General features: G+C 37.3%; 1 protein-coding gene across 1 annotated transcript in view; it reads right to left on the reverse strand.

Annotated features, from left to right (window-relative positions):
• TTLL5 (tubulin tyrosine ligase like 5) overlaps nucleotides 1–17,692 on the reverse strand; it is a 226,136-nt gene that overhangs the window by 205,027 nt on the left and 3,417 nt on the right. The window contains exons 3-7 of the mRNA XM_023537039.1: nucleotides 14,188–14,294; nucleotides 8,200–8,282; nucleotides 6,823–6,929; nucleotides 4,801–4,931; nucleotides 2,171–2,253 (exon numbers count right to left, since the gene is read on the reverse strand). Of these exons, the coding sequence (XP_023392807.1) occupies nucleotides 2,171–2,253; nucleotides 4,801–4,931; nucleotides 6,823–6,929; nucleotides 8,200–8,282; nucleotides 14,188–14,294 (511 nt within the window). The remainder of the gene's footprint in view (nucleotides 1–2,170; nucleotides 2,254–4,800; nucleotides 4,932–6,822; nucleotides 6,930–8,199; nucleotides 8,283–14,187; nucleotides 14,295–17,692) is intronic.

The following is a 17,692-nucleotide window of genomic DNA, read 5'->3' on the forward strand; positions in this document are numbered from 1 at the left end:
CCAGAGTCCCACTGGAACGAACGAGATTTTTAAAAGAATGAAACGATAACAAGGCTAGAGAGCAGTTAAAGGAGCCAACGACACACCAAAAGTTGAAGGAAATCCTTTAAGATACAAAGCAGATGGGATCAGGTTGAGAAAACGGAACAGAGGAAGTCCCAACCCAGAATATCGGAGGTGAGAGTGATCTTCCCAAGGAGGCCCCCTGAGAAGTTCCAAGCTGGTAGTGAACAAACATGAGGAGCAGGAATGGGCAGAGAACAAGAATCAGATAAGCGATTAACACAGCATTTGGAACAGTGAGGCCAGTGGACCGTCTCCAACACCCAAAGCTCTGCCCTCGGGATAAAGTCTAATGATGACCCTCTGAGAAGGACATCTTGTGTGAGTGCAGGGATCTGAAAGAAGAGTGGAACTTGTAGGCCACTCTATCCCTATGACAGACATAAAGGAGAAAAGAGAGGAAAGGTAGCACCACTCAAATGAGAAATCACCAAAATCTTCCTCCATCTTCATGAAAAGGCCTGCCCGATCTTGGCAAGGGGGAAGGAAGAGGCGTGCTCCTCACTCACATCCAGCTAACATGCAGCCTGACAGTCAACATGCTTCGCCCTGGCACAAAACTCACAGACAGCCTTCTGCCCAGGGGGAAGCTCCAAGGAACCAGTACTACACAACAGGAGGAGAAACCCCGGCCGGCTGTCTCTGTCTACTTCAATCGGTCTAGTTCTTTGTTCATAAATGTGACTCGACACAACTATGCTTGCTGACATCGAGAGAATCCAACAGCAGGGAAAAAAGACGATCCCAAGAAAATTTACCAAACAAAAGAGAACTTTAAAAAACTTTCAGTCAGTATACTCAGAAAGACCAGAAGGCAAACAGCATCCATTAAGTAACAACGGGTTGTTAAAAAAAAAAAAAAAAAAAGCAAATCAGAAAATAAGAGTTTCTGTAAACTATGACAGTCAATATAGAAATACAATAGATAGAATAAATAATAAAATGGATAGAGCTCAAATTGGTCATCCAGAAGATAAATGTGGGGGAAAACAGAATTTAAAATGAGAGAAAAGTTGACGAAAAGACCCACAATGCCTCAAAAAGAAGTTCTAGAAGTAGAAACGAAGACCAAAAAAATGGATAATTTTCCTTGAACTAAAGAAAAACAGTAGTTTCATACTGACAAGGCCGACCAAATGTCCAGGAGGGATGAAATAGTGGAATGAAAGACCCAGGCTGAAATACTGGTTAAATTTCAGAATTCCAATGCTTTAAAGTTTCTACTGAGTTTAAATTTTTTTACTCAACTTAATAGGTAAAGCAGAGAAACTGAACCATAGTTACTGAAGAGAATATAAATATTATAAACCTTTAAAACATAAAAATAACAAAAAGTAATCAAACTCAAGAGATAGAATGTAGAAGGGAGGGAGAGTAGTAGGTGATGTGAGTGCAATAAATATCAAACTGGGAATTAACAAACAGTACAAAACTGAGAAAAGAAGAAACAGATATCAACTATATTAGGTTACTAACTACAAGTTAGTAACACAAGTTAGTATTACAAGTTAGTAATTACAAGTCTAGGGAGTGAGACTGGGGTTGGGATTTAATTTTATCTATTCTGTATATGTATTCAACTTTAAAACAAGTTTTAATGAGGATTTTGCAAAGACCCAGGATACTGATGACATTTGAGAAAAGAAGAGGGTGCAAAAGATGAAGAGCAGAGGAGGGAGGGACGGAAGACGGTAGGAAGGAGCAGCAAGGATGCCACACCAAATTTAGGTTAGTTTCCTTGATGACCTTGCAAGTAGGAACCCACAGTTCTGCTCACAATAAAAACTAAATGTATATGCTACCAATTAACACTTAAGAATTAACATGACAGGATGCTGAAAGCAGAAAAGGTACCTCTTCTCTGCTGACCCCAAAGGCTGCCTGCCCTGCAAATGTGATCAAGTAACTGTTCAGCCATAGAGTAACTGTTGCAATGAAAGGAGGTTACTGCCAGTAAACAACTCATAGCCACCCTCAACTCACACTTCCGGATGCAGATTTCGGAAAGGACCACCTGCTCTTAAGGAAAAGGCACCATATTAGTAGCTGGGACAAAGAATGAAGTGGGGAAGAAAAGGAAAGAGGTTGCCATGTGCTGAATACTTACATTGTTGATCAGGTAGACACCCCGCCCCCTAGAAGAGGCCACTGGTTTTACTATCCAAGGTCCCCGGTCCTTTGAATATGAATCTGCTCAAAATAGTAGGAGATAAAAAGGGGGAGAGAGAAACAGAGAGAAAGAAGGAATGTGAGTTTATCAACTTAAATTTCAACAACGGTTAACTACTCAGGTACCCAAAGAATTTTCCAAATTTCTAAGTGGAGCAGCTTAAGTAACCTGTAGTTTTGGACTAGCCTTAAAAATTAAAACAAAAACAGAGACAGAGGCCAAAAGAGAGAGGGGGAGAGAGAGGGAGGAAAAGGGAGGAAGAGAGGGAAAAAAAAGAGGGAGGAGGAGCGAAGTAGGAGACAGCAAAATTACAGCAAACACTACATAATATATTTCTTCCACCACTTTCCCTCTTGAATGAAAGGATGAAAACAAAATAAGGCAAATATCAGGATGTTAGTCTATTACTGTCACCAACAACCTTCATGAACCTTTGAGATTCTCACTTCCATTAACTAAAGGACCTCTAGACACTCACACTGCAGACAGTGACAACAATCAAACGCCAGATCTCCTAATATGGTTACTTTCCTTAAGCAATTTCTCTGAGCTTATAAGAAAAAAAATCACCTAATATCAAACAATGTGCAAATGGAGAGGAATAACAATAATTTACAGGTGAGTAAAAGGTGTCCTCTACTCTTGTTCCTTTCACAGGTTCAGGTTTATACCTTAGACACCTTGGGGTCATGGGAAGAGAAACAACCACACTACACTCCCAGGACTTGCAGGTGGCTCTGCCTTCCAAGTAAGGAAGGTCAGAGGACACCAGAGAGAAGCAAGAACAAAGGACTCTACCTCCGATATGAGCCAAACTGTTTTTCGAGGCCTACCAACAGGCACTTGCTGTTGTCAGGGCCACAAACCATTTCACTAGGAGGAAAAAAAGCTCTCCTTGTCCACTCCCCATCGTCCCCAACCCCCCTCCTTCTACCCTCAATGCAACCTAAAAGACAGGAAACACGGAACATGGCACACGGAATTGAACTCCATAAGCCATTCCACTTCTAGGAATGTACCCTCTAGTTCCGTTCGCACATGTGAAATGTTATTTGTACAAGATCGTGCAATAATACCAAAAGATGTCCACTATATTGCACCCATGTGAGGGGCCAGCAAACTATTTTTTGTAAAAACCCAAATAATAAATAGTTTAGAGTTTGAAGGCCATGCAATCTCTGTCACAATTATTCACCTCTGCCGTTGTAGCTCGAAAGCAGCCATAAACAATGTGTAAACAAAGGGACAGGCTGTATTCCAATAAAACTTTACTTATGGACACTGAATCTCATGTGATTTCTACATGCCACAAAATTTTATTCTTTTTTGTTTCAGCCACTTAAAAATGTAAAAACCATTTTAAGCTCGTGGGGATGTATAAAAATAGGCAGAAGACCAGATTTGATTCAAGGGCTATAGTCTGCAGACACCTGATCTCCATAATGGAATATTAAGCAGATGCACAAAAGGAGGATGTTATTAATGGACAGTTAGGCAATGGTCTCAAAGACAGGCTAGTCAATGAAAATAGGAAAGTGCAGAGCAATGTGTATTGTCCACTCCCATCTGTTCAAAAACACACTCAAGCTACATGCTAGTAAATGCGGAGAGTATCTCTAGAAGGATATGTAAAAAACTAGGAACACTGATCACCTCTGGGGAGGAGAAGTGGATATCTAAGGAAAAGAGGAAAGTTTCATTGAATTCATTGAAGAGGAAAATTCATTGAATAAGAGTACAAGTGCCACTTGGAAGAGAGCCTAATAGAAAGGAAATGTTCATTAAATGTTAGTTGTTATTATTATTACTATCTAGACTCTCACGAAAGACCTGCCTCACACCTTCTCCTTGCACTAGGCCTACTAAGTCAGGCTCTGCTTCACGAAGGAAAGCCTGAAATAGTCCATCTCCTATGCTTGGATCTGGGGAGGTAAGTTCACTTCAAGGCAAAAGAAATAAGAAACTCACTGACACTTGAACAAAGGCCACCTGTCCCTATCTAGATTTACCAGAAATACAGCTGACATTGAAATCTTTATTTGGCTTCCATGTATATTTTGCGATTAGTCTCAACTCCAAGAAGAGAGGTTGTGACTGACTGGTACCTCTGAACCCTAACACCAAAAGATACATGATCCTTTACCCCAAAGAACATAAGTCACACAAGTCCAGAAATCAAGGTGACAGGAATATTCCCTAAATGGCAAGAGGAAGAGAGACACCAAAAAGGGTGTGCACACATAGTTCATATGCAGAAGTGCATACATCCTTACATGGGCACGAACTCTTATCAATAAAGACGACTTTTTGTATAAACCAAGAGTATTTTTATATTACACCAATGTGCCCTTACATATATAATACTGACAGTCTTACTAAGAACAAACATGCAGGTACACAGCCAGAATAAAAACAGTTTTAAGTTATCTCTGTAGCTGTTTTACTAAAGAAACAGTTTTTTTAAGGCTTTGAAAAGCCTTGATTGGTTACTGACTTGCGGCAGCCCTTTGGTTAAGTCTGTCCCAAGTTCAGTTGCTGAGGATGAGCGCTCTGAGTCAAGCACTTACTACAGAATTCCGCGTACTCAGCTGGCAGCAGGAAGGTCTGAGGGAGGATGTGAAAAGCCTTGAATCCATGGGTATGCTGCATTCGAATGATGTTTTTGTACAGTCGGTCCTTCCGAGTTAGTTCGTATGACCTAAAAATCATAAAAGTATTTCCATTTCAGTAAACTCTGAGGTTTTCCAGTGTTCTGAAGAGTTCAGAGTTCACAGTTTTAGAGCAGTTACTGAAGATAGCAGTATATCCTAAATTTATCACTTTATCAACCCCAAAGGTTTATTAAGCATTTTCATAGAATGGATTTTTTTGGTCAGATTTATTATCTATGTACAATCTATGTACAGGAAAATTTGTCCTTTTTAGTGTATAATTCTATGAGCTTGAACAAATACATACAGTTATGTAACCACCACCACAATCAAAATATAGAACAGTTTCAACAATCCAAAAAGTTATTAAGTCCTTTGTAGTCAACCCTTCCAATCACCTCCAGGCCCTGGCAAACATAACATTCATCTGTTTTCTGTCCTCATAGTTTTTCCTTTTCCAGAAAGTTAAATAAAGAAAATCTTATGATATGTATTCCTTTGAGACTGGCTTCTTTCACTCAATTTCACAATTGAGATTTACCCTTGTTGTTGCAAGTATCAGTATTTCATTCCTTTTGACAGCTCAGAAGTAGTCCATTGCTCGGGTGTACCACAGTTTGTTTATCCCTTCACCAGCTAAAGAATATATAAGCTGTCTCCAGTTTTTAAAGATTATGAATAAAGTCACTATAAGCATTTGTATACAGGTTCTTAGATGAACATAAGTTTTTATAGGTTTTTGTGTAAATGTACATTTTCATCTCTCTAGCAGTGGAATTGCTGGGTTTAATAAGATTGTTTAGTAAGTAGTATTAGTTATCTAATGCTGCCTAATAAATTATCCCAAACATAGCAGCTTAAAATAATAAACATTTTCTGTCTCACACAGTCTCTGTGGGTCAGGAATGTGTGAGTGGCAGAGTTGGTTTGTTCTGTCTTGGAGTTTCTCGTGAGGCTACAGTCAGGATGTTGGCCAGGGCTTCAGTCATCAGGTTTGACGGGGAGTAGAAGACCCAACTTCGAGATAGCTCACTCGTATGGGGCTGGCTGTTAGCAGGAAGCTTCAGTTCCCTACATGTGAATTTTTCCATAAGGTTGAGTACCTTCATGACATGACAGCTGGTTTCTCCCAGATCAAGTGATCCAAGCAAGAGAGCAAGAAAGAAGCTGCAATATCTTTTATGACCTGGTCTCAGAAGTGACAGTTTTACTTCTGTTACACCTTATTCATTAGAAGTCAGTCACTAAGTCTAGCCTACATTCAAAAAGAGAAATTAACCTCAATCTTTTGAAAGCAATGTCAAGGAACATTGTGGACACATTTTAAAACCACCGCAGAAGTATATATTAACTTAATGAGAAACCATCAAATAGTTATCCAAAGTGGCTGTACCATTTTGCATTTCCTACCAGCAAAATTTTACTGTTCTAGTTGTCTTTTTTTGTTTTGTTTTTAGCCATTCTAATAGGTATGTAGTAGGATCTCATGTGGTTTTAATTTGCATTCCACTAATGATGATTGATGTGGAACATCTTTTCACGTTATCTTTTCATGTCTATATATCTATTTGGTAAAATAGCTATTCAAATATTTTGCCCATTTTGAAAAATAGGGTTGTTTATTTTTGTGTTTTGACAGTTTATTATATATTACGGATGTAAATTCTTCATCAGATGTGTTTATAAATATTTTATTCCAGTCTCTGGCTTGTCTTTTCATTTTCTTAACAGTGTCTTTCAAAGAACAGACATTTTAAATTTTAATGAAGTCCAATTTATCCATTTTTTTCTTACAGATTATGTTGTTAACGTTATATCTAAGAAACTTTTACCTAATCCAAGGTCATAAAGATTTTCTCCTACGTTTAAGTTTTACATTTAAATCCATGATAATGTCAGGTACCTTTAAATGGAGCAAAGTAGCTAGCAGAGCATTACCTGGGAAAGTGATTAACCTTTTGTGCTTCAGAAAGGGTGCGAAGTAAGAAGGGCTTCAGGTGGGATCCTGTCCACATTAGGTTATAGTCAGTGCTGCTTGGGTGAACCTGAGGGCAGAAAAAAGACAAGATAAAAACATCAGAGATAGCCCCTCTCTAAGAAGAGGATGGCAGAAGAGGCCAGAGATTTTTTATCCACAAAGAGTGGCCAAGTTAACATATGAGCCTAGCAAGACAAAAGTTGAATATAGAGAATAGGGGATAATCAAGTTTAAAGAATGAAAGAGTTGGGCAAATCCCAAATGCAAAAAGTAGAATAAATTAATCCTTCTACAAGATTTCATGATGTCTCTTAATATTCTTCCATATCAAAGTATGAGAGGACCCAAACTCACAACTCCCTTTTCAGAGTGTCTTTATCTTCTGCAGATACTGAACTAAAAACTTATAGTAGCAAACAAACTTAGAATTCATTCATTCGTTCATAAGAATTCTTTTGTCTATTCATTCAATAATTATGTGTTCTGTGCCTATGATGTGGCAGGGGCCATATTAAGCCCTGGAGATAAAACAGCAATGAGACAGGATGTGAACAAGTATCAGACCTCAACATAGGATAAGCAGCTAGCAACCAGATCTTTACCCATTTTCTCAAAATACAGTAGAAGTCTGTCCATGATTTTTGCCATCTCTTTGCTGCCAACATCCCAGTTTTCCCAATTTTCTTTGAGAATAACATACTCCTTGGTTTTAAAGGACCTGCCAATCACCTCTTTCTCCCCCAGAGAAGTAAATCCATGACCCAAGCTGGGCCAGTTATTCTGTCTCCAGAGTGTGATTCCTAAGTGGAGAAAGGCATAAGGACAATGAATGGAGTCGAGTCACTTACATGGTGGTGGCTTGAGGAGATGGTCCTGAGGATTCCTATTCCCAGATCCCCTGAACTATTCTGGTCTCTATTCCAAAAGTCTGCCTTTTAGGCTTTTCCTCTGATTTTGCTAGCCATTTTGTGTACACTTTTCCCACAAATTCCTTTAGGTTTTAAGTTAAGCAGAGTGTGTTTCTGTTGCTTGCAATCAAAGAACCTTAATTGAGTAACAGACAGTTCCTTACAGGCAACTCTGCCTCTAGCCCAAGCCTAAAAATATTGCAAAAATGTATATATATTCCCCCCCTCCCCAAAAAATCTTGTGAAAATGTTTTCCATGTATTGCACAGAGAAACTGGTAAAGTCACTCAGAAATTCAATGCAAGTTCTACATCACCACTAAGCATTGATCCCATGTACTTTTTAGAGCTGGCACTCTTAACTGATAGTCAGGTGGCTAGAATTTTCAACTTTTGGACAGATGAGATGAAGAAGTAAAAACAAGCTTACTTCATGAAATCCATGGGCTGTCAGAATGCTGCGTACCAGGCGACTATCTGTTCGCACAATCTTGTAAGATAAATGATAACGTTCTAAAGAAAAACAGAATCAAATTCAGTAACCAGAAAGTTAACTGCAGAAACAGACATAAACTGTAAGGGTAGCTTGCTTAATTACACTCAGTAACATTATACTGCTACTTTTATGCTACTAAAAGTTGAGGCTGCGTATTATTTTGGACTAAGAGTTCTTAACTTGAGATCTCTTGAGGGTTACTAAGCATGGATGTTTACTAAACATCTTTGTTTTCACCGATTTCTAGTTAAAATTTAATATGACTTTCAATCGAGATGGTAGGCAACAAAGCAGAGTAGTATTAGAGGTACCTGGACCCTGCTACCAAAAGGAATCAGGGATTTTAATATTATTTTATAGTTGTTACAGATATTTCAAAATGTCACTTATTCTCATGGTACTTAAAAATTATGGAAGTTAACAAAGCTACCACTAGATCATGTTATTTAATGCACTAATAAAAAAAGCATATATATCACAAATTTGGGTTTTTAAAAATATTTTGATAACTATATTTCAATACAATTGATTTATTTGTAGTCATATGTAATTTTTTAAATTCATTTAAAAAATATTATTCTGAGAAGAGACCTGTAGACATCTCCATACAGCCAGCAGGGTCCACTGCACCAAAAAGGTTAAGAACCACTGCTCTAGATAGCCCTCTCTGTGCAATAATGCTGGTTCCCAGTTTTATTGATTATAAACTGGAGACCTGAAGGCTAAAACCAATATGCAGACATGGAATGTTCATGGCTCACTGTACTTTAGAAATAAAACTGAATTTATTTCTAACCTTTGAAATTGGAGGAATTCATATAAAAAATCTAGATTTCTGGGCTTCTCTTGAAAACCCTGGGCTGTCTGGCATGGCAAGAGTCAGCTGGAGAAAGGCAAGTACTTCCTCCAGGACAGGCCTGCACTGTCCAAATCGGCACAGCCCCTCCCGCCTGCTTCACATATTCATATTTCCTGCCTGGCCCCTGCAAGCAATCTGTGCTTGTGGTCCTTGTCGAAGAGGAAAGTCTGTAATCATGTGAGCTTTCTATATATCCCTAAAGGTTAACATTTACTCTAGCCCATTAAATTCAATCTTTGTATGCATCACTACAAATTGTTTGAAAAAGTTAGCTAAGAATTCTATAGAACAATTTCCTAAAAGGCCTGCATATTGCCCTTGTTCTTAGGAGATGCATGCTAAATAAAGGCTTTAGGCATGAAGCATTTAAACTAATTCTGGCGAGAGAGAAGCAAATATGGCAAAATCTAGGGAACGAGTACACACGTGTTCACTATATTATTCTTAAAACCTAGAAAAATGAAAGAAAATCAGGCCTTTTCATTATAACTGTGATCACTGACATCTCTTTTACGCTTGCAAAAAGCCAAAACATCATCAACTGCTGGAGACCAGGACTGTGCCTTTTCTGCAGTGCTTGCCTTGCAGTACCAGGCCACAGGGACAATGAGCAGTAAGGTATGTGGAAAAATAGAGAATGACTGATTACATGGGAACTGCGGGACATGGGGGAATAAGAGAAAGAGTATGTCTCCGGAACTGAATTGCCAGGGTTTGAATCCCAGCTCTACTATTTCCTGGCTGTCATCTCGAATAAGTTACTTTATTTTTCTATACTCTATTTCCTCATCTGTAAAGTGGGATTGATAACAAAGATACTTACCTTATAGGGTAATTGTAAGCACTAAACAAGGTAATATGTATAAAGCCTTTAAAATAGTTGTCGATACATAATAAATTTTTATATAATAAAAAAGTAAATATGTAGTAAAATAGGTATTAACACATAGTATTATACAAAGTAAATTATACACTTTATATAGCAAATAAAATAATTAAAATGTTATTAATACTCTTCCTCCTACTTCTCCTAATACAGAAGAAAAATGTAATCATGACTGTGCTCAGTGGCAGACCTGATTCTCAAGGTATGTAAGTAGCAAAGGCAAATTATAAAATGGTTTTTCATTGTAGGAAAAGATACCTTTAAACTGAAACTACCTCTGTTGTCTCTAAAATGCAAGCCCATTTATGTGTTCAAAGCATATACAATTTTGTAAAAAACGAGGATATAGTGAGGAAAAATATATTCCTGGAATATTTAATAAAGCATATGAAATCCTATTGTACCAAAAATATTAACAGTGAATTCAATAAAACATTTACTAGATAACAGAAAAAACAAGGTTGGCGTCTAACATAAGATCAACAGAAGATAACTAATGCCCCAGATACACTTCTCAAGGGGATTTAACCACAGGATTATGATTTTAGCAGATCTATGTCAGCTATTTAAGTGAGCAAAGAATAAAAAAGTAGACCAAGAGTGTTTAAAAATTCAGAAATCTGAGGCAGAAACTAGCAAAAGTCATTCAAATCATTCTTTATATACAGAAAGATGGAAAAAAATTATTAAACCTCAAGGAATTAGGAAGATACTAAAAATTCAAAAACAATTTAAGAACAAAAACCGTTTGGCTTTTTCTTTAACCACAGGAATGTGTAAGGTAAAAAAAAAAACGTAAGTTCTAAAAAATAGTGATTGCTTGAATAATGGGATGACTATATCGATGGATACTAATTTCCAATAAATGTTAAGATATTCTTAAAAAGAAGGAACTGCCTATTGCCATTGGATACAGAGATTCATTTATGTGACAAGCACGCCAAAAGAAGTATGTTTTGGGGCAATTATCTACCTCCATTGTTTTCAAACCCACCTTTGGTGTTTTAACTCAAGTCATATTTGGAGGGAGTTTTTCAGCAAATGTTAGTAAACCTTCAGTTGCTTGGGCCTCAGAGACTATAAATGACCCATGTCCCTTTAAGAGGTAACCTAGCAACTTGCTGAGGGGATTAGAACACAAGGACCCCTGGGGAGGGAGGAGGATTCAAATCCCAGAAGCAAGTGCTCACTATCTTCTGAACTCCTGGCTTATTATGGAGCAAGGACAGACCTTGAAGTCATTTCATAGTAGAGCAGATCCTATTCAACAAGTAGAGTAAGTTTTGAGTGTGTACTGTGTGCCAAACATTAAATGATAACATTTGTTTCTCACAATGCCTAAAAATAGATATTATCTCCATTTTACTAATAATGAATTGAGTTAAGACAGCTTCACCGGTGAATTTTATCAAATGTTTAAAGAATTAATACCAATCCTTCTCAAACTCTTTCAAAGAGGAGGGGGGAAATCGTTCTATGAGGTCAGCATTACCCTGATATCAAAGACAAATAAAGGCATCAAAAGAAAACTATAGACCAATATCCCTTATAAATATAGATGCAAAAATCCTGAACGAAATACTAGCAAACCACACCCAGCAGCATATTAAAAGGGTTATACACCATGACTAAGTGGGATTTATCTCAGGAACACAAAGGTGGCTCAACATATAAATGTCAATCAATTAACATTAACAGAATGAAGGAAACGAAACATAGAATCATCTCAATTGACATAGAAAGCATTTTTAAAAAATCCCAACACCCTTGCATGATAAAAACACTCAACGAAGGAATAGAAGGGGGCTTCCTCAACACGATAAAGGGCATTTTGAAACAGCCACAGCTAACATCATACTGAGCAGTTAAAGACTAAAAGCTTTCCCCCTAAGATCAGGAATAAGACAAAGATGCCCACTTTCACCACTTCTATTGGACACTGTACTGGAAGTTCTGGTCAGAGCAATTATGCAAGAAAAGAAACAAAAAAGGCATCCAAGTTGGAAAGGAAGAAGTTAAAATGATCTCGATTTGCAGATGACATGATCTTGTACATAGACAATCCAAAAGAACCCCACTCCCACCCAGCACAGACTATTAGAGCTAATAGAGGAGTTCCACAAGGTTTCAGGACTACAAGATCAATGTACAAAAATCAATTGTATTTCTACACATTGGCTTGAACATGAACAACCCAAAAATGAAATTGAGAAAACAATTCCATTTATAATAGTATCAAAAGAATAAAATATTTAGGAATAAATGTAACCAAGGAGCTACATGACTGTACATTGAAAATTAAAATACTGCTGAAAGATGAAGATGAAAGATTAAAGATGATCTAAATAAATGGAAAGACATTTCTTGTTCAGGGACTAAAAGACTTAACATTAAGATGACAATACTCCTAAAAGCAATTCACAGATTCAATGCACTCTCTAACAAAAACGACCTTTTTTTGCAAAAATGGGAAAGCTGATCCTAAAATTCATATGGAATTGCGAGGGATATCAAAAAACAATGTTGAAAAATAAGAACAAAGTTAGAGGATTCACACTTCCCAATTTCAAAAGTTACTACAAGAGTACAGTAATCAAAACAATATGGTACTTGCATAAACATACAGATCAATGGAATATTAGAAGTCCAGAAATAAACCAATGTACCTATGGCCAACTGCTTTTCAACAATAATACCAAGGCTATTCAATAGGGAAAGAATAATCTCTTCAACTAATTGTGCTGGGACAACTAGATATCAATATGCAAAAGAATGAAGACAGATCCTTAACTCACACTATATAAAAAAATTAATTCAAAGACCATTTAGCTCTAAATATAAGAGCTTAAACGATGAAGCTCTTTGAAGAAAGCAGAGAGATCATGATCTTGGGTTAGGCAACAGTTTCTTAAATAAGACACCAAAAGCATAAACAACAAAAAAAGATAAATTGGACATTATCAAAATGAAAAGCTTTTGCTCATGAAAGAACACTATCAAGAGAGTGAAAAGACAGAACAGGAAAAATATCTGTAAATTATATATCTGATAAGGGGCTAGTATCTAGAACGTACAAAGAGCTCTTATAACTCAACAACAAAAAGACAAGACTCAGTTACAAAATAAGCCAAGGCCTGGAATAGACATTTCTCCAAGGAAGATATATTAATGACCAACAAGTACATGAAAAGATGCTCAGTGTCATTAGTCATTAAGGAAATGCAAATCAAAACCACAGTAAGATACCACTTCATACCCACTATAACCTACAAACCAGAAAATAACAGCTATAACCTAAAAACCAGAAAATAACAAATGTTAGTGAGGATGTAGAGAAATGAGAACTCTCATATATTGTTGGTAGAAAGATAAGATGGTGCAGTCACTGTGGAAAATACTTCGGCAGTTCCTTAATAAGTTAAACATGGAATTACCATATGACCCAGCAATTCCATTCCCAGGTATATATCCAAAAGAATTGAAAACAGGTGTTCAAACAAAAATTTGTACTTGAATGTACAGGACTAGTTACAATAGCCGAAAGGTAGAAACAACCATTCCCCAACTGATGAATCGATAAACAAAATGTGGTATGTCCATACACGGGCTATTATTCAGCCATAAAAAGGAATGAAGTATTGATACATGCTACAACGTGGGTGAACCTTAAAAACATTATGCTACCTGAAAGAGGCCACCATGCTGTACAAGTCCATTTATATGAAATATCCAGAACAGGCAAATCCAGAGAAAGAAAGTAGAGTAAGGGCAGATGGGCTGGATAGTGACTGACTAATGGGATTACCTCTGGGAGGATGAAAACGTTCTGGAACTAGACAGTGGTGATGGCTGCACAACACTGTGAACGAACTAAATGCCACTGAACTGTACACTCTAAAATGGTTAAAATGGTAAAATTCGTTTTGTATATTTTACTAGAATAAAAAAATAATAATAAACATATACATAATTCTGAAAAAAAATCAAAAAGTAAAAACAATTTAATATGCAGAAAACAATCCAAGAAATCATAAATAATCCTTTCAAGTATAACAAACCAGTAGCTTCTTCTGACGGCTATGGTTACTTCCCTATCTATAGGTGATATCAACTTCTGCAAGACAAGGTTGTCAGGGCCATCCCCAGCCCTGCCTCCTGTCAGGGAGGTCATACTCACCTCCAATTATTCGAATATTGTTGTCCTTGGTCAGAATTGCCTCAGCATGGAACACCAAAACTGGAATTCTCCTGCAGCCTCCAGTCCACATGATACATGGATGATCCCTACAACCATAGCAAAGGCTTTATTTATAGCTCAAAATTTGAATTAACAGCTGAAATATATCACTATGGTTGGCTACTTAGCAACTTTCTCCCTCCTTCTGAAACAAGAACCCTAAACGTCCTATGGGAAACCATACATCTCCCATTCTTAGCCATGTGGTTTGTTGAAAATTAATTCCATCCTTGATCCAGGGATGGGTCCTGATTGATATCAGTCAATCAGGGTATTCCATCCCTCAGTTATACTGGTGGCTTCAGGGGTGAGCACATAACCCAGATGGAGCCACTGAGGGTCAGGTGACATGTTGTGAGACCCTCTGAGAAAACAATGCTTTCCTTCTCTTCTCTAGCAGCTCAAGAAGAAATGGCCTCTCTTGGTGTAAGAGAATGAGAGGTCTGGAAGTGCTACTGTCATTTTGTGACCTTGGCAGGAGAGCCTGAAGCTGTTGGTAAGGAAGGAAGTCAGTGGGGACCTGACAGGAAAAATGAGATAAATGAGATCCTGGGTGACACACTTGGAGTTGAAGCATCAAGTCTTTCCTAAATACAAGTTAATAAATTCTCTTTATTTTTAGGACAATTATATTTTAATATCCAGAATACTTAAAGAATTCTAACTGATATATTCACAATAATGTATATATCCCCTTTATACCCTGTAGTCCCTTTAAGCCAATTTGATGACCCATCCTAAGATTCTGAGCTAGGAACCCTAAATACTAATACCCCAATTAAAGCCACATATTTTAAAGAAAGCCTACACTAAATGGACGAAGAGATACTTTCCTCCAGAAAAGGACCTCTGACTTTATCCTCTTTTCCTATCCTCAGGAAATCTCAGTTTAATCCATCTCAGGCGATACATATTTACTCACAGATAAGAGATTTCAACCTCTTTAGCGCAGGGAGGTAGGATGAAAAAGAAATGACTCGAGTCCCTCCTATGAGCCAGGAATTAAACTAAGAGCCTTCACATGCTATCTCACTTAACCCTCTTGCCCACACTATGAGCTGAAGGTATCTCAGAGAAGTTACGTAATCTGCCCAAGGTTGAGTAAGGGAAAGGTATCTGAACCCAAGTGTCTGTGCTCTTTCCACCTTTCCATCACCCTAACCACATTTCAGTGCTATTCTATATATGGAACATCTTAAACTCAAATCTTTGAGAACTTAAACTAATCAATTTCTTCAATGAAGTAAGATCTATTGAGCCAAGATTCAGGCTGCTCTCAAAACCTCACATGACCACACCCCTTAACAAAGGCCATACCACAAATCCCAAGGCCAAATCAGACCCTCTCAGCCCAAGTTTAAAAGATCCACACTCTGAATTAACAGGCTGCCAGGCTGCCAATCTTAGAAGTATGACAGTCTTTAGATTTGGGATGCACCACCAAAAGCCTTTTAGTGAGGAAAACAAAGAACACCATACTTAGTTCATTTCCTGTTTTCTAGAAATGGAATGTGGATGCTTATTGTTCTTGCTCTTTGATCTGAGTTATAGTGCCCACTTGTGAGAAATGGTGTTTATAGCATGCATTTTCTAGCAAGGATTTTTTTGTGTGTTTTTCTTGTTTTAATCTTAAACACCTGTAAGACATAAGCATGGGGCCAAATAATTCTTGTGATCTCCTCCAATTTTAATTTTCCACTGTATTTCTCAGTCAGAGGATAGAGGAGAAAAGTAAGCAATATAAACTACAAAATCGTAGAAACTTTGAAAACTATCCAAAGTTCCTTGTCAATCAAGCACTAGCTACAAACTGTGTTACGGCATCACTGTCCCTTAACACTTACAAACAAAAGATTACTGCAGTAAACTTTAAAATGTCTCACAAGAGTCAGGAACACAATCAACAGATACACAGCTGGGAAGAGCCAAGGCCCTAACTTTGCTATCTGTGGAAACCCAAATCCCTGACAAGAGAAATCTTTTCACTTACAATCTGTGAAAAGATAAGAGATAGTAGACAAATTATTAATTCAGTAAGGTCAACCAAAACACACATAAGGCAGATGCTAAATTGTCATTAAAATCATGCTCCCACCAGGTGGTGCTAAAGGGAAAAGATTCAAAATGATTAGAGAACTGAAAATTGGGACCTTAAATTTTCATTCACACTAGAAACTGGTATACATTTTTTAAAAATTCTTTATAGGCATGAAAGAACAAAGTATTTGAACGATTAATTACCAAAGTAGACCTGGTTTATGATTTATCTTATTGAAAGCCTAAGAACGTTTTGGTTTTTAAGGAGCAATTTCACGAGGAATATATATTATTCACTCCTGGGATCCCACCTACATAATTCAAAGCTTCCATGCATTACTCATATCAGTGCCTTCCCCAAGTCTCTCTGTACATGTAATCCCACTTTCCAAGGCCCAGCTCGTCTCACCAGCTCCACAGAGCCTTCCCCAGCTCCTCCAGCCCACAGTGATGCCTTCTTTCTCCGAACTTCTGTGCCACTCGCTGTAAAATCATTTATTGATAATCTTTTATTTTTTCCACGTAAATGCTATCTTTTCACCTGATATAAAGCCAGCTTTTATGATAGAAATTAAAGTTACTATTTTTTCAGAGACAAAAGAAACCTTGTATTAAATCCTTTTATGGAAGTTTCCACATCTGTACATAAATTTGTATTTGGGATCCCTAAGGAAAATATAGAAAATGAACCCCTTTTACATTTACTATTTTAAATAATGCCATGCAAAACAAGTACTGCCTGGACAGTTTCTAGTCCTAAAGTCCAGGACTGCAAGGCATTAATACTTTAATACAGGCTAGAGATCTGAGCAGACTAACAGATGTCCATGGATATATATCTTTGGATCAAATCAAAATCCTGAAGATGATTTAAGGCCTATCTAACTTCCAAAACTTTTTAAATGCAAGCTTATTGCTCCAAGTGTGAACAAGACCAACTTAAGATTCCTAATGTATAAAATAAGTGTCTCAAAGACACAATGACCTGATGGAACAAGATTAACAGTCAAAAATCAACAGGAGTTTGAAAGGAAGGAGAAGAGAAGGTCCATGAATTTGGACTGGGGAAGAGAAGTAGGGATTATACCTTTATTTTCACTAACTTCTACAAATTTAACATTTCTCAATTACAAATACAGGCAGCAAAGCACAGCAGTATTAGCATTATCTGTGCTGTTGACTCTATTCGAAATTACAGATTTTTATACCATTTTATAGTCGATGCCAGTATCTTAAAATATCATTTACATGTATCACTACTGCTAAGTTATGTTAGTTATTAAACTTGTCACTAGATCACCTGTGATCACAATCTGTGACGAGTCACCTGTGATGAGTCTGGACAATGAATGATTTGGCAATTGTTCAGCTACCAAATGGTGACATCTCACATTGATGGTCCAGATAT

This window comes from Pteropus vampyrus, unplaced genomic scaffold, assembly GCF_000151845.1.
Source record: "Pteropus vampyrus isolate Shadow unplaced genomic scaffold, Pvam_2.0 Scaffold177, whole genome shotgun sequence".
In the NCBI taxonomy this organism is placed as follows: domain Eukaryota; kingdom Metazoa; phylum Chordata; class Mammalia; order Chiroptera; family Pteropodidae; genus Pteropus; species Pteropus vampyrus.